This window comes from Anomaloglossus baeobatrachus, chromosome 2 (assembly GCF_048569485.1).
Source record: "Anomaloglossus baeobatrachus isolate aAnoBae1 chromosome 2, aAnoBae1.hap1, whole genome shotgun sequence".
NCBI classification, from domain to species: domain Eukaryota; kingdom Metazoa; phylum Chordata; class Amphibia; order Anura; family Aromobatidae; genus Anomaloglossus; species Anomaloglossus baeobatrachus.
This window is the reverse complement of record NC_134354.1, coordinates 85,497,858-85,523,486: the sequence shown is the minus strand read 5'-3', so window position 1 is coordinate 85,523,486 and position 25,629 is coordinate 85,497,858. Positions and strand designations below refer to the sequence as shown.

At 41.0% G+C, this 25,629-nt stretch overlaps 1 protein-coding gene across 5 annotated transcripts in view; it reads left to right on the top strand.

Moving 5' to 3' along the window:
* LOC142290977 (NACHT, LRR and PYD domains-containing protein 12-like) overlaps positions 1-25,629 on the top strand; it is a 1,131,354-nt gene that overhangs the window by 781,224 nt on the left and 324,501 nt on the right. For all 5 annotated transcript variants that reach the window (XM_075335136.1, XM_075335138.1, XM_075335137.1 and 2 more), the window contains one exon: positions 3,919-4,089. In XM_075335136.1, coding sequence (XP_075191251.1) covers positions 3,919-4,089 — 171 coding nt within the window. The remainder of the gene's footprint in view (positions 1-3,918; positions 4,090-25,629) is intronic.

Sequence of the window (25,629 nt, the reverse complement as noted above, 5' to 3'; positions counted from 1 at the left end):
GGGGGATACCACACTATTACTTACTTGGACCATTGGTAATACTATTTTTGACTGAAATTAATATTTAAATGTCTTTTTTACACATGTGAGTATACGGTACTTGATATTCTTCAAACATAGCTATTGATGGTGATTTTTAATGCTGTATATAGTCATGGCGTTCTAATCTGACTAAGGCTAAGTTCACATTTCCGCTAAAATGTATCAGTCACAATCCGCTGCTCTTGTAAACAACGGAATCCGCTGCTCCCATAGACTTGTATGAGCAGCGGATTGTGACTGATGATGCTGCGTTGCACCCACCGCCCGACTGATCAGTCGTGGAACGACTGACCGCCGGGCGGGAGGAACGCAGCATGTAACGTTTTTTGAGCAGCGAGATCCGTCGGATTTCGCTGCGCATGCTCTCTGGCTCCCTGCACACGTCACCAGCTTTGGTTGGTTACCCGATATTTACCCTGGTTACGGTGGAAGGAGCCAGCGCTAAGCGGTGTAGGCCCGTAACAAAGGTAAATATCGGGTAACCAAGGTAAACATCGGGTGCTTTACTGTTACCCGATATTTAGGCTGGTTACATGTGCAGGGAGCCGACACTTCCCTGCTCGGCCCCGCCCCCTCCCGCACTCCGCACATGTATGTACACACACACACACCTGTCCCCAGCCATGCAGACAAGCACTGCCACTGACACCCTCGTCTGGCTCCGCCCGCTCCCGCACTCCGCATGTGCACACACATACATACACACACACACACACACACATACACATACACTCACCTGTCCCCAGCCATGCAGATTGCAGCACTTCCACTGACATCCTCAGTGCCTGGCCCCGCCCCCCGCTCGGCTCCGCCCCCTCCCGCATTTAGCATGTGTATACACACACACACACACACACACACACTCACACATACACTCACCTGTCCCCAGCCATGCAGACCGCAGCACTTCCACTGACATCCTCAGCGCCTGGCCCCGACTCCCGCTCGGCTCCGCCCCCTCCCGCATTCAGCATGTGTATACACACACACACACACACACACTCACCTGTCCTGCAGTCCCTGCGGCACTGACATCCTCAGTGCCACGGCCCCGCTCGGCTCCCCCCCCCCCGAACTCCGCCCCCCGCACACAACGGAATCCGACAAAGAATTCTGTTTTGTCATCCGTTGTACAGCGTTGAACAGCGCATCAGTCACATGCGTCAAGCGACGCATGTGACTGATACAAAGCAACGGAAATGTGAACTTAGCCTAAGGCTGCTTTCACACATCAGTTTTTTGGCATCAGGCATGATCCGGCAAAAAAACTGATGCGACGAATCCGATGAAAAAACATATCAGTTGCATCAGTTTTTTCCATCAGTTCCTTCAGTTTTTTGACAGATCCGGCGTGATACTGAGCATGCTCAGTTAAAAAAAAAAAAACGGATCCGGTGGCCGGATCCGTTTTTTGACGCATTATGCCGGATCCGGCGTCCATTGGCTTCCATTATAAAACACGATCCGTTTTTTTGCCGGACACAAAAACGTTCACTTCAACGTTTCATCCGGCCGCCAAACAAGTAAAATTTTCCGGATCCGGCAAAAACCGGATGAAACGCAAGGCTATCCGGCACAATCCGGCGCTAATGAAAGTCTATGGGTGGAAAAACGGATCCGGCGGCGACAGACGCCGGATCCATTTTTTCATGTTTTTGTCGGATTATGCCTGATGGCAAAAAACTGATGTGTGAAAGCAGCCTAATATACCTCTTGTAAGTTTATGACTAAAGGCATACCTCCCAACCGTCCCGCGGCTCACAGCTGATGTCCCGGCTTCTCCCCTCAGTGCAGTGAATAAATGAAATAAATTTTTTTCATCAGCTCTGGATTATCAGGGAAGCTGGTACTTGAACCCATGAACCATGAGCTCATTATCCATAGGCAGCAGCTCTATGGAGCTCTACCACTGAGCCACTGCCTGCATTAATAAACATAGGCAGATTTTGTAATTTTGACCTCTGTATTTCAGTAGAGAAACCAGAAGCAGATTATTCAGCTATAAAGATGGATGAATCGATGGATAGATAGATCGATAATAGACAGAGGGATAGATATATAATACATAGATGGATAGATATAGATAGATATGGATAGATAGATAGATAACTGGATAGCTAGATAGATAGATACTGCATCTCTTTGTAGGTGAAGGAAAGAGTCAGATTCATTTCTTCCCATAAAACTACTATAAAGAAATTAGGGAAAAAAATACAATTTTATTTTTACCACCTTGGATTCAAACCAGGAACCTTCAAACATGTGTCCAGCAGCCCTAACTAGCTTTTCTAGCTGTTGAGCCACTAGGAAAGACAACATCAGGAGTATTTTATATGGATAAACCTACAATGCAGCCTCTGATTACAAAGGACACAGAGCTCCATTGTACAGAGCAGCTTCTCTGTGTCCTGTATTCTACAGGGAGAGGAAAAGAGATATTTTTTTTCTTCTATTGAAATTACTAATAATAACAAAAAAAATAGACTAACGTAATTTTTATTACACCTTTTTTTCTAAAATAATAAACATCACAGATCAGCAAATAACATGGACATATAACGACCCGAACAACACAGCAATCAGATTATTGATGAGGATCAGTAAATGGCGTAAAAAAAATGGAGCAATTTATTATTTTTCTTTATTAAAACCCATAAAAAAAATGTAATAAAAATGTATTGCTGAGGCTCTGTTCACACGGAGCGTAAATGCTGCATTTTCTCTGCAGGTGTCCACACCACGGGCGCAATAACACTCTTCTCTGATTATTGCGTGTTTGCGGTATTTTTTATACATTGTCCCCCTTATTTGATACATTTTTGTTTCAGATGTGAATCCTAAAGCTTATAAAGAAAAAAAACACCAAAACCGCACAGTTCAACAGCGTATTTAGACGCAAAAGGGGCGGAAATTTCCTGACGTCTCATCTACTTTGCTTGAACAATTAGTCCGTGTTCACATGTAGCGTAAATGCTGCATTTTTTTCTGCTTTTTTTGCACATTTATTGTGCTGTGTTTAATTGTCCAAGTAAAGTGGATGTGATTCCATGAGAAGATATCACTGAACTCTGCGGTTTTGGTGCTTTTTTTTTTTTTCTCTGGAGGTTTCTATGTGGAGCCTAAAAAAATGCAGGAAAAAGCTTCTCTGTACAATAAAAACACTTTAAAACGCAGATTCACATCTGAACCAAAAACACATTAAATAATGGAGAAAAGGCAGAAAAAATGCAGCAAAATTGGAAAAACCAGAGAAGATTGTTATTGTGTAGTTTGGTGCAGACAGCGGCAGAAACAAAAAGAAACAGAATTTATGCAGCGTGTCAACACGGCTTTATAGCCACAAATAAGCAATTCTAAAATAATTCTGGCTACTATGACTATGAATGAACAGTCCGGGGCATCTGCTGAATGACCCTTACTGCCAAATGGGTGTGGCAAGGGATGTGGTTAGGGGCATGGCCAAAATTTAACAGTCCTAGTGTGGCGATAGTAGGAGATCTATATGTGACGTGTAATAACGTGAAAACAGGAGGTGCATGGAGGACACATGAGTCCTGGATAATATAAAGTAGCATTTTTAGCAGCTGATGACTGGTGTTATACAGTAAGTACTTCCCCTAGCATAATTATAATGGTAGATTATACTGCAATAATCACTGATTTATGACATGCCATAAAGTGAGCACAATCTGTATATCTGGGGCATAGATTTGGCAGCTTTCCTGATAATCACCACACACCAGAGGCGGCTTCTAGTGATGACATTTATGGATCTTAGTACCATCCGGGACATTCTCCCGTTCAGTCATAATCTATGGATTTTATTCTGGCGCTCTGTGGAATTGTCACCCACATCTCATCTGCTTTTTCTTACAGATTGGGAGACAATAATCTACGAGACACGTCCTGCGTCCAGTTGGCCTCTATAATAAGGAATAGCCAGTCTCTGAAGACACTCGACCTGTCTAGTAACCGTCTGTATGGTCCTCACTTCCGTGACCTGATGGAGGCGTTCTCCAGTCCAGACTGCAGTATAGAGAAATTAGAGTGAGTATAAGAGACGGGTACAGGATTGAGAGATGTGGGGGAAAGTTATACATGAATTTTATACTATTTTATGCTCAGGGCCATTGTTCTGTCCATTATATAATCTGCTGACCGCACCTAATGTGACTTCACCACTAATGAGTGAATGTCTTCTCTATATCATAAAATGGAGGCTATGAGAAATGTCATTTACAACAATTACTAATACTATTCCTTTATTGTATGTGGAGTTTTATTAGAGGTTGGGGAGATGCTGCATAAATACTATAATGAAACAGGACGTTTTAAGCTTCTATGCTTCCTATGTCACTGGCTACTGGCATCCTGCAATGTGGAGGTCAACTTCACAATATTGGGAATCTATTATTGTAGTTATCTAGTATGGGAGCTGCAAACATGGAAACTTATAATGTGTACCCCATCCTTACCGTCATTGTATCGCCCAGGAGCCGCCGGGGTTCTCGGATCTGGGATTGGGGTGGCTTGAGGGATCCGGATCCGGGCTCGGAACACGCTACAGCCTCTGAAAGGGGGTATGTACAGGGGAATAGTTTGTGATGCCACCTGCGGGTTGCGGTAATGATGGGAGTACCGCCGCTGCTTGTGGGGAGGACCGGGGCAGATGGTGGGGTGCAGCAATGATGGTAATCCCTCCGAAGGTAGGGTGCAGGGGGAGAGGGTACTCACTGCGGTGCCGGTATCACTGAAGATGGTGAAAGACGCCAGGAATCCGGCACAGACGACAACGTTTAACAAAGTCCTTTGTACCGCTGTGCCGCAGTGAGCCCGTCCGGGTGCCTGGTACTACCGGTGTCGCTAGGGTCCAGAGCCTCTCCCTCTGTGCACAGTTTGTTTGTTTATTTGGGGGCCCCATAGCCTGAAACTACTGGGGCCTGTTCACTTCTACTTGTGTGAAGTATGTTCCCAAGAGCAGGCCCGTGGGACTTCCGTGGGTTGCTATTGTGGGAGCACCCTGTCCCCCATGGTGGGCTGACGCCTTGGTCTCTGAGCTCATCCGGGAAGGTCCCTGCAGGTCCCCTTCCTCCCAAGTTTACAGGGTAGATGCACATCCCCCTGACCTAGGGTCCTGTACCCCGTCATGCTGGATCCAGCAGAGAGTGGCTGAGTCTTCTAGTGCTTCTCCCTTACACCCAGACCAAGTTTCCTCCATCCTGGCTTCCACTCTACGTCTTCGGTCCCCGCTACCACCTAACCGGTCTCTGTCTTCTTCCTGCACAGCTTCAACTGAGCCTTTTATTCCAGCTCCCTCACTTGGAGATAACCCTCTCCAGCTCCTCACACTAGGAGCTCCACTCTCCACTCGACTCCTAAACTAGACTGACTAAAAGACTTCCTGATCCCACATACCACCCTGTCTGACCCCACCCTCGTGGGTTGGCCCTGCTTCCTACTGAACCACCCCCTGGTGTGCCTGGCAGTGTGTGTATGTGGTGGTTAGGATTTGATGGTGATGGAAGCGACACCGGGTTCCCGCTTACCTGGAGCCATGGGGGTTAGGTCCTGCACCCTGGGGAATTAGGATGCAGTTCCCTATAGCACCCTGATGTTGTCAGGGGCGCTACATCATTATTATGGCTTTCCTTTAAAATGGGGTCACTACCTATATTATTGATGTGAATGAGGCACCGGACTCCATGTGCTGAGTTGATTTTCTGAAAATTTTTAACCAGGAAATCTCCTATTTTTGAGCTTTCGTTTCGTCCTCCTCTTCTTCAGAATCACAGCTTTTTTTATTTTTCTGTCAGCATAACCTTATGAGACCAAACTGTAGTTTTGAATGCCATTAATCACCAATTATATTACTTATACTGGAAAATGGGAACAGATTCCAAGTGTAGTACAATGGGGAAAAGTAACGATTCCCACATAATTCTTTAAGTTTTACAGTTACTGTGTTCATTATTTGGTAAAAATGTCCTGGTAGGATTATTCTTCAAGCACGTACAGCGATACGCAATTTATTTAGACAAAAAAATATCAAAATATATTTAGAATAAGTACATAATTATATTTCATTAAATTACATATCCTAGAGAAAGGGCAATGAGAAAGGAGATATGTGATGCCCCCACAAAAAGTGATACGGCTACATGAATAGAAGGGGTCTACAGATTAGGTATCAATGAGTATGGATAAAAACATCCTATAAAATGCATATCTGTGCAAATAAATAGTTCAGTCGCAATGGACTCAAATGGACCACAAGTATTATGAAAAAGGATAAAGTGGCGAGTCCCATAATTAAAATCTTCATCTTTATTCAGCAAATTTTTAAAAACATGATGGTTGAATTATAGTCTCAACATGTTTCAGGCAAGCAAACCCTTAGGCGGGCTTTGCACGTTGCGACATTGCACGTGCGATGTCGGTGGGGTCAAATCGAAAGTGACGCACATCCGGCGTCGCAGTCGATATCGCAACGTGCAAATCCTTTTTGATACGATGAACGAGCGCAAAAGCGTCGTTATCGTATCATCGCTGCAGCCTCCGACATTTCCATAATGCCGGTGCTGCGACAGGTGCGATGTTGTTCCTCGCTCCTGCGGCAGCACACATCGCTGTGTATGAAGCCGCAGGAGCGAGGAACTTCACCTTACCTGCCGCCGGCTGCAATGAGAAGGACGGAGGTGGGCGGGATGTTTACATCCTGCTCATCTCCGCCCCTCCGCTTCAATTGGCCGCCTGCCGTGTGACGTCACTGTGACGCCGCACGACCCGCCCCCTAAGGAAGGAGGCGGGTCGCCGGCCAGAGGGACGTCGCACGGCAGGTATGTGTGTGTAAAGCTGCCGTAGCGATAATAATCGCTACGGCAGCTTTCACTATATATCGAACGTGCGACGGGGGCGGGACTATCGCTGCAGCATCGGTAACACATTGTTACTGATGTCGCAGCGTGCAAAGCCCGCCTTAGTCACTGAGATACAAAATCACTATAAGGCTATGTGCACACTTTGCGTCGAGATAGTTGCAGTTCTAAACGCATCCTCTGGCAGAAATTGTCTTTGGCAAATTTGGTTTGGGCCACAAAAACGCTAAAATTACACTTACGTTTTTACCGCGTTTTTACTGCATTTTTACTGCATTTTACATGCTTTTTCATTGCTTAAAGTTAGATGCGTTTTGATTCCAAATACACAACTAAATAAAGTTTAACCATTCAAACACTATGAAAAAAAGGAAAAAATTGATAACAAATATCATGATTAAAATCATACACAAATTTGCTAATTTTCATAAAATTATAACTGTGTGTTAATATTTATGTCTAAAATAATGATTTTCTTTAATTTAATTGTCGGACTATGTGTGTGTGTAAAGGGACATATCATGCCACTAATTTGAAGTTAAAAACGCATGCGTTTTATTTTATCAAAAAAGCATGTAAAACGCTAGGATTTTGATATAGGATGCGTTTTGAAAGTTCTCATTGACTTTAATGATTGCAAAACGCTGCCAAAATGGCAAAAACAATTGACAAGTTGCTTCTATAAACGCCGAGTTTTTGCCAAACTTTCTGCATCTAAAACGCTGCGTTTAAAAAAGTATTGTGCGCACAAGAAATCACTATTTCCCATAGACTTTGCATGAAAATCAAAACGCAAGCATTTTGGCATTAGAACGCTGCCGTTCAAAACGCTGCGGAAATGCATGAAAAAACGCAAAGTGCGCACATAGCCTTACCCAAGGTTTAAAAGCAGTAATTCAACAACCAATGATCACATACATCTGTTAGCAATAATTACACATATGAAGATCATTTACATAATCACAAGTCACTCCACGAATTTCTTCAAATGAATCAATAGAGATACAATGTGTCATTCCTATAGTTCATTCCCTTAGGGTATTTTGTATCCAATTTTACAATGCATAATAATTCTCTCAATAAAAGTTTTTTTTCGTACATCTCCCCCTCTAACCTGAGCATCTTCATTAAACATGAAGAAATTATATTTCAATAAATACCCTATACTGCGGACAAGTATTTCCTTTGTTTCATCAGTATATACACTGTATTTCTGTAGGTGATAATATTCAGCCGAAACTGCTAATTCACGGGGGTTAGAAGAAAACAGATTGATACCATCACAAGATAGAAATCTAGATTTCTCAGACCATTTAGTTTGTTTCATATAATCTATTACTGTTGAGGTGTCTTTCAAATATCTGGGGGGTTCTGGGAATCAGAGGTTGTAGATGAGAATCTACCCATTTACTTAGATTTTCATTTAGCGATGAAATACTGGATATAATGGGGCACAATGGTATAGGGAACTCCTTTTTATGGGTTTTCAGTAATCCATGAAAAATTGGGGTAATAGGGTTACTTGGAATGATATTATCTCTCATTTTTTAGAAAAAATTCCCATTTTTTCCCCATCCTCCAACAATTGATTTAGTATTCTAGTACAGGATTTTGTAGGATTTGATTGAATCTTTTTGTATGTTTCATTATTATCCAAGATGTCATAAACACATTTTTCATAATATTTTTTATCCATAATAACAATACATCCTGCCCTATCGGATTTTTTGATTATCAAGTCATCTTTTTTTGCAAGACTAGCAATCGCTTTTCTCTCCTCAAGGGTTAAATTGTCACCACCACGCCACCTGTTATCCTTGGTGTTTCTAAATAACTCCTTCAAATCCTTCTCAACCAATGTTTGGAAGGTGGAGACACATTCAACCATTGATTCTTTAGGATAGAAAGCAGGATTAGCAATCCGGAATTCACCAGCTTTCATACTTATCAAATCTACATTGTCAGAAGTCCTCTCTAGTTCTTCCAAATCTAACCGTACACATTGTTCATCAAACATTAACAATGGCACATTGTGTGGGTTTTCTTCAACCCCTATTTCTTCATCCAGAACATTTTGATCAATGTAAAAATATTTTTTTACCGTAAGCATTCTGGCTAATTTATTTACATCCATAATCGTTTGATATAAATCAAAATTTTGTTTGGGAACAAAATTCATTCCCTTATTTAATACATTGATCTCATGTTCCGATAAAATTGTAGGGGTGAGAACAATAACACTTGCCCATAAATTATCCATTATTTCTTTCTTCTTGTATTTGAACTGGTAGGATCTAGATTCCCTCCTACATCTCCTTTTTCCTTTTTTCCCCCCATTTTTTGAGGAGGAAAAGCTACATTCTTCCACCGCTTCCTCCATTGATGATGCAAAGTCCTCTATATTAGCATCTGAGAAACCATCTTCAGAAGAGAAGGTTATCAATCTAAAATTTGCACATACTGAACCACAAAACCATATCAGTTTTTTAGATCTATACCTAATGGGCAATCAGGAAACAAACACATAAAATCAATTACCGCAACTATAGGAAACTAATTAGTGGGAACACATCCCTAAGAGCAGATAGCTGCCATCCAGGACATACCATTAATTGTATACCATGATGAATAGAATCTATAGAAATTGTTCAATCGAAATCTGGTTTAAAGAACAAAGTGGGATAGTAAAAATGAGACTTTTGGAAAGGGGATATAAGAAAAGACAGGTGGATGTAGCCATTAAAAAAGTTATTGAAAAAAATACTATGAATAATAGAGAAAAAAGCATGGAATTAGACAAAAACATGACATTGAGTAAATATAATAAATCCTATATTAATATAGTTTACAGTACTCACTATAGTTGTCGGTTTTATGACATAAAAAAAATTATACAGAAATATAATTCTATATCAAGACCAACGTTTGAATAAAATACTCAGTAAAAGATTTACCTGTGTCCCAAGAAGGGGAAAATCATTAGGTGCAATTTTGTCACCGAGTTCATATGTGCCACAGAAAAATAAAAAGACATGGTTAAGCTGCAAGGGCTTCTATATATGCTCATGCCCGAAGTGTAATGTATGCCAATATGTTTTACAAACAAAAAAAATGACATGAATATGGATATAAAAAAATGTATTAATTGTAGGACGAATTTTGTGGTTTATTGCATATACTGCAAAGAATGTGAAATTAAATATATTGGTTGTACAATAAGAAAAATAAAAAAACAGATAGCGGAGCACATTACCGATAATAAAAATAAAAATTCTGGATATTCAGGTGCATGTAAACATTTTGTGGAGAAGCATAATGGTGAGTTACACAACTTTACATTTTATGGTATCTAGAAAATGGATGCTCAGGTTAGAGGGGGAGGTGTACGAAAAACAGTTTTATTGAGAGAATTATATTGGATTATAAAATTGGATACAAAATACCCTAAGGGAATGAATTATAGGAATGACACATTGTATCTCTATTGATTAATTTTTAGAAATTCGTGGTGTGACTTTTGATTATGTAAATGATCTTCATATGTGTAATTATTGCTAACAGATTTCTATATGATCATTAGTTGTTGAATTAGTGCTTTTAAACCTTGGGTTATAGTGATTTTGTATCTCAGTGACTAAGGGCATGCTTGCCTGAAATATGTTGAGACTATAATTCAAGCATCACGTTTTTAAAAATTTGCTGAATAAAGATTTTAATTATGGGACTCGCCACTTTATCCTTTTCCATGAGAAGCCTAAGCTGTGGCTGGAGACCCAGACAAACAAAGCGGACTACATCATTCAAATAGACACGGTGAGGCACGGTTATATATGTACAATTTCTGTTGGTTGGACCACAAGTATTGTTTGCTTACCCATTAAATCAGTAGTATACCCCCCTGATGAAGCGGTAACACACCAATGCGAAAATGCTCGTTTGGAGGGTCTTTTTTTTTTCCTGGTAGGCACGCTAATTTTGAGTATACTACTGATTTAATAGGTAAGCAAACAATACTTGTGGTCCATTTGAGTCCATTGTGGCTGAACTATTTGCACAGATATGTATTTTATAGGATGTTTTTATCCATACTCATTGATCCCTCATCTGTAGACCCCTTCTATTCATGTAGCCGTATCACTTTTTGTGGCGACATTATATATCCCCTTTCTCATTGTCCTTTCTCTATGATATGTATTTTAATGAAATATAATTATTAGGGATAATCGAATACCCTAATATTCACTTTGCCGGCGAATACGTCACCGCTAGGGCTGAGCGGATCCGCCAAAAACCGGGACCGGCGGATCACAGCCAGATTTTAAAAAAAATCCGATCCGATCAGGAGTCCGGTGCCCATATAAGTCAATGGGGACCGGAATCCGGACATTAAAAACGTTTGTGGAGGGGATAGGGGGGATAGGAGTGAGTGTGGCATACTCACAGAGGCGCTGTCATGGCGGCACACTCCTTCTGGGTCACGCTTTTCTCTTCCGGAGCCGACAATTCAATATTCATTGTTTTGCCCGCCCACCGGCGCATGTCATTGGTTGCAGTTAGACATGCCCCCACCCTGAGTGGCAATGTGTCAGCTGACTGCAACCAATCATGGGCAGCAGGACGGCCAATGGGAGGAGAAAGAAGTGTGACTCCTGCTTTTTTTTTTAACTTTAAATAAATAATTAAAAAAAAAAGCCGACGTGCGGTTCACCCCTAATTTTCATCCCCAGCCATGATAATGCCACCTGGAGGCTGGTATATTCTCAGCCCGCAGCCGCCCGGTATTGCCGCATCTATTAGATGTGACAATCCCAGTGCATTACCAGCCCTTTCCATTGGCGGGATGCGGTGCCAATCTGGGTAATAGCAGGGGTTAGTATCAGCGCACAGCTGCTACTAAACCCTAGGTTTGTGATGGCACAGGCGTCTATCAGATACCTGCATCACACAAACCTGTAAATGATAGTAAATAAACACAGACACAGAGAAAAATCCTTTATTTAGAATAAAGTACAAAACACGTCCTCCTTCAAGACTTTATTAACCGCCAATACACCCCTCCAGGTTCGGCGTAATAAACACGACAAATTCAGCTCTGCTACATCTCAGAGACAGCAGCCATAGAGAAGCCTGCCAGCTCTGAGTGCAGCCTGAGTCACAGGCTGTCACAGGCTGAGGGCGCGTCAGCCTGGAACCAATCACAGACGATAGGACGGCCGGTGGGCGGGGAAAGCAGTGCAAGTGTCTGCGCATCACACTGTCAGAAGTGTTCGGATGATGCACTGTCAGACTCGTGCGGCTCTGACATGACATCACCTGGCACAGCCTGCCGCTGTATGAACATGGGCGTGCATGTAGACAGAAACACATGTACGCTCCTGTCAGAAGTGTGTGTGGCTGTGCTGTGATGTCAGACTCGCGGGAGTCCCTCGCGAGTGTGACTGCGGCCTAAGAAAAACCACATGCGGTTTTTGTTGTCCTTTTTTTAAATTAGTAATTAAAAAAAAAACAACGTGCGGTCCCCCCCAATTTTCATCCCCAGCCATGATAACGCCGGCTGGGAGCTGGTATTTTCTCAGCCGGCAGCCGCCCGTTATTGCCGCATCTATTAAATGTGACAATCCTGGTGCGATACTGGCTCATCTCGATTGCCCTGGTGCGGTGGCAATCGGGGTAACAGCAGTGGTTAATAACAGCTCACAGCTGCCACTAAACCCTAGGTTTGTGATGACACAGGCGTCTATCAAATACCTGCATCACACAAACCTGTAAATAAATACACACACACACACACACACACACACACAGAAAAGTCCTTTATTTAGAATAAAGTACAAAACGCACCCTCCTTCACCACTTTATTAAACCCTAACACCCTGCAGTAATCCACGAGGTCTAAACGACGACACATTCAGTTCTGCTACATCTCAGAGCGAGCAGCCATAGAGAAGACTGCCAGTCTGAGTGTAACCTGTGCCGTGATAAGCGATGACTGCAGGCAGAGCTTTCACAGGCTGGGGGCGCATGAGCCTGGAACCAATCACAGATAAGAGGACGGCCGGTGGGTGGGGAAAACACGGAAAGCTATGTGTATGCGATGGACAGTACAGGAAGTGAATGCGCAACCCGGAAGCAGTATGCTGCCATGACACCGAGTCTCAGTAAGTATGAAACACTCATTTATTTCTTGTTTATTTTTATTAATTGCCGGATCTGGATTGTGCATCCTTTTACAGTCTGGATCCGCTCAGCCCTAGTCACCGCTATTCGCGAATATTGAATTCCCAATGTAAGTCTATGGGAAACCAGAATAATTTTACGTTGGATCCAACGGTGACCTGTGGTGACTGAGGAAAAGGCTGAAATGGATGGGAAAAGGCTGAAACAGTATGGGCACAGCCTGTAGAAGGTGTCTGACTGCATTTCTGGTGTCTTGGAATAGCATGCTCAGAGCAGCACACGGCATTTACGAAGTTGCCAGAACAGCTCTCAAACCAAAGTAAAAGAGGGATAATTGCTAAGAAACAGTTTCTAGTGCCTAATCACTGTAATAAAATGTCAAATCAAGCCCCAACCTCCAAAAAACCACTTTAGCATATGTTCACACATTTCGTTTCTTACATTTTTCGTTCTTTTTCGATTAGAAAGGGCTGCAACTTATACATTATATTGGTGTCTGTCTCACACCTCCTTTTTTGGGACATATTTAACAGCACTTTAAAAGGTCAGCTACAATGTGCCCATTGGGATGTTGGCCTTGCCCTCCTCCTCCACCAACACCACCGGCTCCAGTGGCCCTTAATTCAAATGTAGAAAGGGCCACTTGCTGTCCTCAAATCTCAGACTTCTTAGGGCTGTCAGGTGGGCCCTGTAACAAACATTGTGGAGGAACGGCAGTCGTTTGTAGTTTTCTGCGTCCCCTATATCATTAGTGTGAAAGTTGGAATACGTACTCCATAACACTTTACAGTGGTATTGCCAATGTGGCCATTTGGGTGTTGGCCTTGCCCTCCTTCTCCTCCACCAACACCACCGGCTCCAGTGGCCCTCTATTCAAATTCTATTCAAATTATTCAGTAATGTATGTTTTATGGACAAATAAACACCACGCTGGGACATCGAAGCTGATGTACTTGATGATGATTGCATCTGTCCAAAAGCAGGATGGGAGCAGGAGGCATCATCGCCTGCTTTCTAGACAGCAGTTTGTGAAGCATGCAGCACCGTGAAAGTGGCAGTTGTTTTAAAATATTTTTATTAGGGATTATATAACATATATGGGAAAGGTCATGTAAAAACATCATATTAATTTGTAATAAGTCAAATGATTTCTTACAAGTAATAAACAATTGATGGATAGGGAAGGAGGAAGAAAAGGGGAAGTTAGGATGTGAAGGATTGCAAAAGTTTAATAGGGAAACAGGCAAAAAAAAATGGGGGTGAAGGGGAATGGGGAGGAACAAGGGAGTAGGAGAACCATATATAATGAAGCCTTAAAAACGAAAATATCATAGCTATTTATAAAGAATACAATTACACACTAAAAAAAAAAAAAAAAAAAAAAAACACAACTATGTACAAAATTTCTGAAACCACTTTGGCAAATAAAGACCAAAAGTTTGAAGCAATCAAATGAAGGAGGAGATTTCTTTCAGGCATGGGGAGCAAGCTGACCAAAATACATGAAAAACAAACTGGTTAGAAATTACGATAGACCTTGCTGGTAGCTGTTCCAAAGATGCCATTGTTTGTGGTATCTAGAAAACGAGTTATTGAAAGTAGCATATCTTTCTTCAAATTTATTATGTAAGTTTAATGAGTTAGTTAAAATGGTAAGGGTTGGGGGTAGGGGATTATTCCATGAGGCCGCTATCAAAGATTTAGCGGTTAGGAAAATATGGATAACCAAATGCCTATAAACTGGGTCCAAAGAATCAGAGTCCAGAGAAAGAAGGACCAATTGTGGAGTTAATATTAGATTTGAATGGGTGACATCATTAACCAAGTTAGAGACCTCTTTCCAAAAATTCTGCAGCACCTGACAATCCCAAAAAATATGTAATAAAGTGCCTGGACTACCACAGTTCCTCCAACACAAAGAAGAACTATTGTGATTGAATTGATGAATTCTATAGGGAGTGAAATACTATCTGGATAATAACTTAAAATGTGTTTCCAAAAGCGAGGCGCAAATAGAGGATGCATTAGTTGCTTTTATGGAGGTCTGCCAATTGTCTTCTGGAAACTGTTGCTGAAGGTCATTCTCCCAATCTATCATGTGTTTTAATTTTTCAAAGTTATAATCATCAATCAAATGACGGTATATGATTTTTGTACTCCAAAGTACTGCACTATCGGGAGAGCAAAGCAAAGGATCAGTAAGCTCATGTATGGGATTTCTTGACATCAAAAGCTTCCGAAGCATAGTTCTTAAAGTCATAAGAGTTCTAAAATCTGAGTCAGGGATTTTGTGAAGAATCTTAATGTCAAGAAAGGATATAAAATCTTTGCCGTTATGGATGTTACTTATTGTTTTTAAATTTGAGGAATGCCAGTTACTAGGAAGATCAACATCAGCCAATAATGCTAAAAATTTTAACGAAAAGTTTTTTATTTGAGAAAATTTATCATTTTTGGGACAGTGATTTGACAGAGATTTCCAGGCCTTATTGGTAGCTAGAAGGGTAGGAGCTTCGGGTAAAGAGGGAGAGGGAAAACCTAAATGGGCAAAAAGAAGGTTTTTGAAAGAAATATATTTGTTTGCATATAACTCCAGATCTATCCATGGAAGATTGTGACAATTTTTGAACCAATGTTGGCTACCTTTAATTATGCAGGTCGTATAATATTTCGTAAGATCAGGAACACTTAAGCCCCCTGTTTTTTATGTTTTGTTAATATAAACTTGGATACCCTAGCCCTCTTAGAATTCCAACTATAGCTGCACATAAGCTTTTGAAGTTTTAATAAAAGCCTCATAGGGGCCAGTAAAGGAACTGATTGAAAAATATAAATAATTTTAGGCAAGGTCATCATTTTAAAAGCAATAAGCCTTCCCATCCATGACAATTCTATGTTTGAGAACCGTAAAATGTCTTTTTTGGTTTTATTAGTCAGTTGTTCTAAATTGATCTCCATCATTTTAGAAAGATCTTTTGTTAAGGAAATACCTAGATAAGATATAAAAACTGGTTCCTCTGAAAAAGAGGTCAAAGCTTTGATTATGTCAATAGAGTTAGTATCAAGATTAAAGGACAAGAATTTAGACTTACGTGGATTCAATTTATAATAGGATACATTTGAAACTTTTTCGAGGGGTATAAGTAATTCCAGGATGGAAATCAAGGGATTGGAGAGGGAAAGAATTATGTCATCTGCGTAAAGACCAATCTTATGTTGTTTAATGCGAGTTGGAATACCTGTAATGTTTATATTGGACCTAATATATTCTGCTAAAGGTTCAATGGTTTAATTAAAAAGAAGGGGGGAAAGAGGGCAACCTTGTCTAGTACCATTGGTTATGTTGAAGGAAGATGAAAGATGATTATTTGCATATACTCTCGCAGAAGGCATAGAATATAATGCCATAATCGTTTTGATAAAACTGTCATTAAAGCCGAATTTTGACAGTCGCCCTCAGATATTGCCAGTTTACTCGGTCAAAAGCTTTTTCAGCGTCCAATGCTAGCAATACGGATGGTGTCTTACTTTTGCCCATCTGATGAACAAGGTTAATTGCTCTCCTTGTACCATCAGAGGTCTTTCTCCCTTCAACAAAACCAAGTTGATCTATGTTAATGATATTGGGGATAATTTTTTTCAGCCTGTTTGCTAATAATTTAGAATAAATTTTGGTGTCGGTATTTATTAATGAAATGGGTCTATAATTTTCAACTCTTTCCTTATCCCCATCTGGTTTGGGGATTAAAGATATAGTTGCATTAAGCATTTCTGCAGGAAAATAACCACTTATGGAAATTTCATTAAATGATCTAGTTAAGGAGGGAACTAAGAGGGGACAAAATAATTTATAATATTCACTGGTATAACCATCCGGGCCTGGAGATTTGCCAGATTTTAGTGAGTTAATAGTTGCTGTAACTTCTAATTCTGTAAAGGGAAGATTGAGAGATGACAAATTATCTGGGGATAGTGTAGGGAGGTTTAAGTTAGATAAAAAATTATTAATCAAAGTTGGAGAAGGTTGGGAGGTAGATGGATCGTTTTTAAGATTATAAAGTTTTTCATAGTAGCTCGCAAAAGTGTCAACAATTTCTTTTGGGTGGTGTAAAATATTACCGTTTGGGGATCGAATTGAAATAATTCTCCTTCTTATTCTTACATTTTTAACTTTTTGGGCCATTAATCTAGTCGGTTTGTTCATGGAAGAATAAAAGGTTCTTTTCCAGTAAAAATTAAACTTTTCGTAATCCTCAAGAAGAGCTGATCGTAGTTGAGCTCTGAGAGCAAGCAAATCCCTATGTATATCAGGTGATGGAGTAAGAAGGCTTTGCTGCAGTTTCTCAGCATCATTGATTTTAGTCTGAATGTTCTCAACTTTTTCTCTTTTTGATTTTTTATAATGTGCTGAAATTCCAAAAAGTTCCCCTCTTACCACTGCTTTGTGGGCATTCCAGATCGTTGTTGGACAGACCAAATCATTATTATTGTCTTTAAAATAATTTTTTGATTACTTGTTCTAATTGGGGCTTGTAAAGGGGAGAATTAATCAAAAAGGGGCTGCATTTCCATAGAAGATTTCTCTGGGCATGAGAGTTCAAAATAAATTCACCTAAAACTGGGGAGTGATCTGAAAAAGTTTTTGGAAGAATAGAAATTTGTTTAAATTTAGAAATAGATAGAGAAGTGGTAAGAATTAAATCAATACGAGAAAAGGTATGGTATACGTCTGAATAAAAGTAAATTCTTTGGAAAGGGCATTAAAACATCTAAATGTGTCTAAAAACTCATTTTTAATCAACCAATTTTTAAGAGAGGGGGAACAATTCCTTGTAGAAGAAGTTGAGTCAAGGGTGCAGTCTGGTACTAAGTTAAAGTCTCCTATAATTATAACATCACCCACTTTAATTTCGTTAAGCATATCTAAAACCTTATTTAAGAAACCAATTTGGCCTTGGTTAGGGGCGTAAATATTGACAATTGTACATGGACTGTTGTTGATTCTACATGACATCATATGAATTCTTCCTTGGTCATCATGAATTTCATTAATCAATTCAAACGAGACGGTATTTCTGATCAATGTACAAATGCCCGCTTTCTTTTTTTCATGTAGGGAATAAAAAATATGAGAAAAAATTTTGTTTTGAAATTTAGGGTGCTTATCTCTTCCAAATTTTATTTCCTGAAGGCAAACTATATCAGCAGAGGCATGTTGAACATCTCTCCAAACCTGAAATCTCTTCCGGGGACTGTTTAGGCCTTTCACATTATAAGATAATATCTTCGTGGTCATTACTAAAACTAGATAACAAACAAGAAAAACAACAATACAACAATAGACAAACTATATAAGTAAATGATAGTATTTATATATATTCAAAGTAAGAGAGCAGAAAAACAAAAAACAAAAAAAAAAAACAAAAACACACCTGAACTCCTACAGGGATTTTCACCTACCCAAAATCCCTGGAGAGGATAAGTTCACAGGACAAGAGAAGATGACTCTTAAAAGAAAAAAAAGAGTCTCCACTCTTGAAAAGCAATGATGAGATAAAAATCAGGAACTAAGAAAAGAAAAGAAAAAGAAAGAAAAGCCAAATGCCATCTTCAATTTGATCAATAACTAAATTGAAAAAGTAACTTGAATTCCATTTTCGGTCAAAAGTTACAATAAAATTTAGAATGTATCTTATATGTTGGAGTTTCAGGTAGGATCTCGATGAGTTGTATAGTTGAGGTCTTTACGTGTATCTAAGGAAGCAAGAAAGTCAAGACCATCCTCAGGTGTTAATAAGGGAGTTATTTTTCCATTGATCCAGAGTAGCAATTTAGTAATAAACCCCATCGATATTGGATCCCTTTTTCTCGCAAGATTTTGGTAGTAGTTGAAAAGGATCTCCTCAGATCCATTGTCTCTTTAGATAGATCAGCGAATAACTGAATGTGATGAAAGGGGTCAGGTAATGATCTATTGTCTTTGATGTATTTTAAAAAATTTTCTTTGGTGTTAAAGAAATGAAGACATCCCTTGGAACATCCGATCCAATTGACCTTGGTTTAGGAAGTCTATGTATTCTGTCTATTTCGACATCCAATTCCGAGAGTGATGGTAATATTTTTCGAATAAGGCGTTTAGCATACCCTCTAAGTCAGATTTAGAAACAGATTCAGGTACACCACGAAATTTTAAATTATTGCGCCTGGATCTGTCCTCAATAGAGTTGAGCGCGGTTCGTGGTTCGAGGTTCTCCAGTTCTAGGCTCGAGTGATTTTGGGGCCTGTTCTAGATCGAACTAGAACTCGAGCTTTTTGCAAAAGCTCGATAGTTCTAGAAACGTTCGAGAACGGTTCTAGCAGCAAAAAAACAGCTAATTCCTAGCTTGGTTTCCGCTGTAATAGTGTAAGTCACTCTGTGAATCACACTATTATGACATTTCAGTGTATAGTGTGCGTGAACAGCGCCTTCAGATCACTGCTGTTTCTATAATGGCGATCGCCATTTTTTTTTTTTTTCCTTGTCTTCCTTCCCAAAGCGCGCGCGTGTAGTGGGGCGGGCCAGCATGTCAGCCAATCCCAGACACACACACAGCTAAGTGGACTTTTAGCCAGAGAAGCAACGGCATGTGTGATAGGATGTCCATGTCACATGTCCCTGCATTATAAAACCGGACATTTTCCTCCAGGACGCCATTATCTCTTCTGCGTCTTTGGTGTCAGACATCACTGTCGCAGCTCCGTCCTCCTGAGTCCTATCGCCGATACAGCTGTATGCGCTCCATACACAGCGTTAGACAGCTTAGGGAGAGCACTTTCTATCAGTCCTTTTAAGGGCTCAAACCGGCAGGGTCAGAGAGCCATAGGTGACAGGTCCTGAAAACAGCGACAGCGTCTGTGTAGCCAAGGTCAGGGATTTCGTCGCTGCATTTCACCATTAGTAGGGAATAGAAAGGCAGGCTTCCATTCCTCTACCCATACCCACAATCCTGGCACTGTACCCTCCTGTCCTCTGCACACTCCAACTCATTATAACTAAGCCATTATACTAGCAAACACTCAGTGTACCTAGTGGCATCCTAAACGTGGCTATTGGACTTTGCTATAGTCCCACTAGTGCAAAGACATTTGCAGAGCACGTCTGCCTGCATTGCACACTCCAACTCTTTTTAACTAAGCCATTATACTAGCAAACAGTCAGTGTACCTAGTGGCATCCTAAACGTGGCTATTGGACTTTGCTATAGTCCCACTAGTGCAAAGACATTTGCAGAGCACGTCTGCCTGCATTGCACACTCCAACTCTTTTTAACTAAGCCATTATACTAGCAAACAGTCAGTGTACCTAGTGGCATCCTAAACGTGGCTATTGGACTTTTGTCTATTCACACTATTGTAAAGATATTTGCAGCACGTCTGCCTGCATTGCACACTCCAACTTTTTTTAACTAAGCCATTATACTAGCAAACAGTCAGTGTACCTAGTGGCATCCTAAACGTGGCTATTGTACTTTTGTGTAGTCACACTAGTGGAAAGATATTTGCAGCACCTCTGCCTGCATTGCACACTCCAACTTTTTTTAACTAAGCCATTATACTAGCAAACAGTCAGTGTACCTAGTGGCATCCTAAACGTGGCTATTGTACTTTTGTCTATTCACACTATTGTAAAGATATTTGCAGCACGTCTGCCTGCATTGCACACTCCAACTTTTTTTTAACTAAGCCATTATACTAGCAAACAGTCAGTGTACCTAGTGGCATCCTAAACGTGGCTATTGTACTTTTGTGTAGTCACACTATTGTAAAGATATTTGCAGCATGTCTGCCTGCATTGCACACTCCAACTTTTTTAAACTAAGCCATTATACTAGCAAACAGTCAGTGTACCTAGTGGCATCCTAAACGTGGCTATTGTACTTTTGTCTATTCACACTATTGTAAAGATATTTGCAGCATGTCTGCCTGCATTGCACACTCCAACTTTTTTAAACTAAGCCATTATACTAGCAAACAGTCAGTGTACCTAGTGGCATCCTAAACGTGGCTATTGTACTTTTGTCTATTCACACTATTGTAAAGATATTTGCAGCATGTCTGCCTGCATTGCACACTCCAACTTTTTTTAACTAAGCCACTATACTAGCAAACAGTCAGTGTACCTAGTGGCATCCTAAACGTGGCTATTGGACTTTTGTCTATTCACACTATTGTAAAGATATTTGCAGCACGTCTGCCTGCATTGCACACTCCATCTTTTTTTAACTAAGCCATTATACTAGCAAACAGTCAGTGTACCTAGTGGCATCCTAAACGTGGCTATTGTACTTTTGTCTATTCACACTATTGTAAAGATATTTGCAGCACGTCTGCCTGCATTGCACACTCCAACTTTTTTTAACTAAGCCATTGTACTAGCAAACAGTCAGTGTACCTAGTGGCATCCTAAACGTGGTTATTGTACTTTTGTCTATTCACACTATTGTAAAGATATTTGCAGCACGTCTGCCTGCATTGCACACTCCAACTTTTTTTAACTAAGCCATTATACTAGCAAACAGTCAGTGTACCTAGTGGCATCCTAAACGTGGCTATTGTACTTTTGTGTAGTCACACTAGTGGAAAGATATTTGCAGCACCTCTGCCTGCATTGCACACTCCAACTTTTTTTAACTAAGCCATTATACTAGCAAACAGTCAGTGTACCTAGTGGCATCCTAAACGTGGCTATTGGACTTTTGTCTATTCACACTATTGTAAAGATATTGGCAGCATGTCTGCCTGCATTGCACACTCCAACTTTTTTTAACTAAGCCATTATACTAGCAAACAGTCAGTGTACCTAGTGGCATCCTAAACGTGGCTATTGTACTTTTGTCTATTCACACTATTGTAAAGATATTTGCAGCATGTCTGCCTGCATTGCACACTCCAACTTTTTTTAATTAAGCCATTATACTAGCAAACAGTCAGTGTACCTAGTGGCATCCTAAACGTGGCTATTGGACTTTTGTCTATTCACACTATTGTAAAGATATTTGCAGCATGTCTGCCTGCATTGCACACTCCAACTTTTTTTAACTAAGCCATTATACTAGCAAACAGTCAGTGTACCTAGTGGCATCCTAAACGTGGCTATTGTACTTTTGTCTATTCACACTATTGTAAAGATATTTGCAGCACGTCTGCCTGCATTGCACACTCCAACTTTTTTTAACTAAGCCATTATACTAGCAAACAGTCAGTGTACCTAGTGGCATCCTAAACGTGGCTATTGTACTTTTGTCTATTCACACTATTGTAAAGATATTTGCAGCACGTCTGCCTGCATTGCACACTCCAACTTTTTTTTAACTAAGCCATTATACTAGCAAACAGTCAGTGTACCTAGTGGCATCCTAAACGTGGCTATTGTACTTTTGTCTATTCACACTATTGTAAAGATATTTGCAGCATGTCTGCCTGCATTGCACACTCCAACTTTTTTAAACTAAGCCATTATACTAGCAAACAGTCAGTGTACCTAGTGGCATCCTAAACGTGGCTATTGGGCTTTTGTCTATTCACACTATTGTAAAGATATTTGCAGCATGTCTGCCTGCATTGCACACTCCAACTTTTTTTAACTAAGCCATTATACTAGCAAACAGTCAGTGTACCTAGTGGCATCCTAAACGTGGCTATTGTACTTTTGTCTATTCACACTATTGTAAAGATATTTGCAGCATGTCTGCCTGCATTGCACACTCCAACTTTTTTTAACTAAGCCATTATACTAGCAAACAGTCAGTGTACCTAGTGGCATCCTAAACGTGGCTATTGTACTTTTGTGTAGTCACACTAGTGGAAAGATATTTGCAGCACCTCTGCCTGCATTGCACACTCCAACCTTTTTTAACTAAGCCATTATACTAGCAAACAGTCAGTGTACCTAGTGGCATCCTAAACGTAGCTATTGGGCTTTTGTCTATTCACACTATTGTAAAGATATTTGCAGCATGTCTGCCTGCATTGCACACTCCAACTTTTTTTAACTAAGCCATTATACTAGCAAACAGTCAGTGTACCTAGTGGCATCCTAAACGTGGCTATTGTACTTTTGTCTATTCACACTATTGTAAAGATATTTGCAGCATGTCTGCCTGCATTGCACACTCCAACTTTTTTTAACTAAGCCATTATACTAGCAAACAGTCAGTGTACCTAGTGGCATCCTAAACGTGGCTATTGTACTTTTGTGTAGTCACACTAGTGGAAAGATATTTGCAGCACCTCTGCCTGCATTGCACACTCCAACCTTTTTTAACTAAGCCATTATACTAGCAAACAGTCAGTGTACCTAGTGGCATCCTAAACGTAGCTATTGGACTTTTGTCTATTCACACTATTGTAAAGATATTTGCAGCATGTCTGCCTGCATTGCACACTCCAACTTTTTTAAACTAAGCCATTATACTAGCAAACAGTCAGTGTACCTAGTGGCATCCTAAACGTGGCTATTGGACTTTTGTCTATTCACACTATTGTAAAGATATTTGCAGCATGTCTGCCTGCATTGCACACTCCAACTTTTTTAAACTAAGCCATTATACTAGCAAACAGTCAGTGTACCTAGTGGCATCCTAAACGTGGCTATTGTACTTTTGTCTATTCACACTATTGTAAAGATATTTGCAGCACGTCTGCCTGCATTGCACACTCCAACTTTTTTTAACTAAGCCATTATACTAGCAAACAGTCAGTGTACCTAGTGGCATCCTAAACGTGGCTATTGTACTTTTGTCTAGTCACACTACTGCAAATCTATGTGCAGCAACTCTGCATGACACCCTCCTGCTCTGTTTTTAATAAGCTATAATGATAGCACAAAATACTGCCATTTAGTGGCATCATAGAACTGGCTGTTGTATTCCATTAGTGCCCCAATGGTGACAAGCTATTTATAGCACCTCTACATGACACCCTCATGCACATTTTGCTACGCTAATGTTATAGCAAACTCAGGGAATTCATTGCTGCATTTCATAATTCGGAGGGATAGAAAGTGAGGCTTCCTTTAGCTTTTCCTTCTGTTCATAGACAGCATCTCCAAGAGCAATTTCCCCTCCACGTCTAAGTGTGGAGAGGCAGCTAGTGCGCATGCGTGTGCCGATTTACCCCAGCTGCAGCATAATTACAGTGTTTCGCCTAGTGAGTATGCTCAGCCTGACTGTGTTATTCCTGACGCTAAGTCTTCTTTTCGGGATACAGCGCATGCTCCCACACTAAGTGTGAAAAGCCTCTTTGCACAGGTGCTTGCATTCCGTGCCGGGTCTAAGTCCTGTTTTGTGCCTAGATACCATGCTAAAGCTGATAGTCTTTTTTCAGAGACTGTATTTCATGCTACTGAGCATGCTCAGGCACTTCCTGCATCAGAGACTAGGTCCGGTAATGAACTCTTTGGCCCTGCCCCTGATGTGGGGGTCCCATATAGACCACAGGGCATCAGGTGTCCTCCCAAATGGCTTGCAGAGGCCCACCCCTATGACTTGTCACCGCATTATTGATGGTCAGACGATGACTGGTGAGGTCTTTGGGTCATGGCAGCCATGAGGTCATCATTGAAGTTGCGGTTCCAAATAGGACACTAGTTATGCCACTCATGACGTGTCACTCTACTTTTGTCTCCAGGAGGTGCATTGTGGTTCACCCTGGTTTGGGGCGGACCCAGGTTATAAAAGGGGCTGGAGCCAACAAGGAGGTGCGCAGTCTTCTATTATGCTACGAAAGAGCACACCTCCATGTGTTGAACCCATTGCGGCTTTAGGCCAGAGGTAGGCAGGGATAGGGTGTCGATGCAGGCCACCACCACAGTTGGTAACGCAGAACGGTTAAGACCAGCTCCTGTCCTACCAGTCCTGTTTGTGCAGCCCAGTGGCATTAACAGACCTGCTGCTGCTGATGCGCCTGCTGTCCACAGGTGTGCCCCTACGCACACGGTCAGCGTACTCAATGGCCCCTGTGTTGTTAACAGGGAGTTCCTGGGCTGGGTGGGCATGTGGACCCTGTGACGCTAACAGGGCTCACAGTCTCCAGATCCGAATGGCGTCTAACTCGGTTCAGGCTACTATTAGTTTCATAGCCACACAGCTCTGTATCCTCCACCAAACCTTCCAGTTGCCAACCTCTCCTTTTCCAACTGGGAGCACGGTGGACACTGACTGCTGATGGGGATATATACCTTTCTCTTTCTTTTCTTATTAATTTTCGTTATATAGCGGTAACATAGTATATACCACTTTATCCAAATCTGCCAGTCCCACTGTAACAGATGGTGTTTCTTCAGCAAATGTTACAGTTGCTTAACCACCAAATCCACGGACCAAAACTTTTTTCCCCTTTCCAACACACCTGTTCCCCTTTCCACCAGCATCTGTCCTTTTTCAACTCATTTTGGTATATGACCAAAAGTGCAACTCTGCAGGGACACCGTACTCAACGCCATCTCAGCACAGCAGCCAGCCCTCGGTCCCTCCGATGTGGACAAGTAAAAGACCATT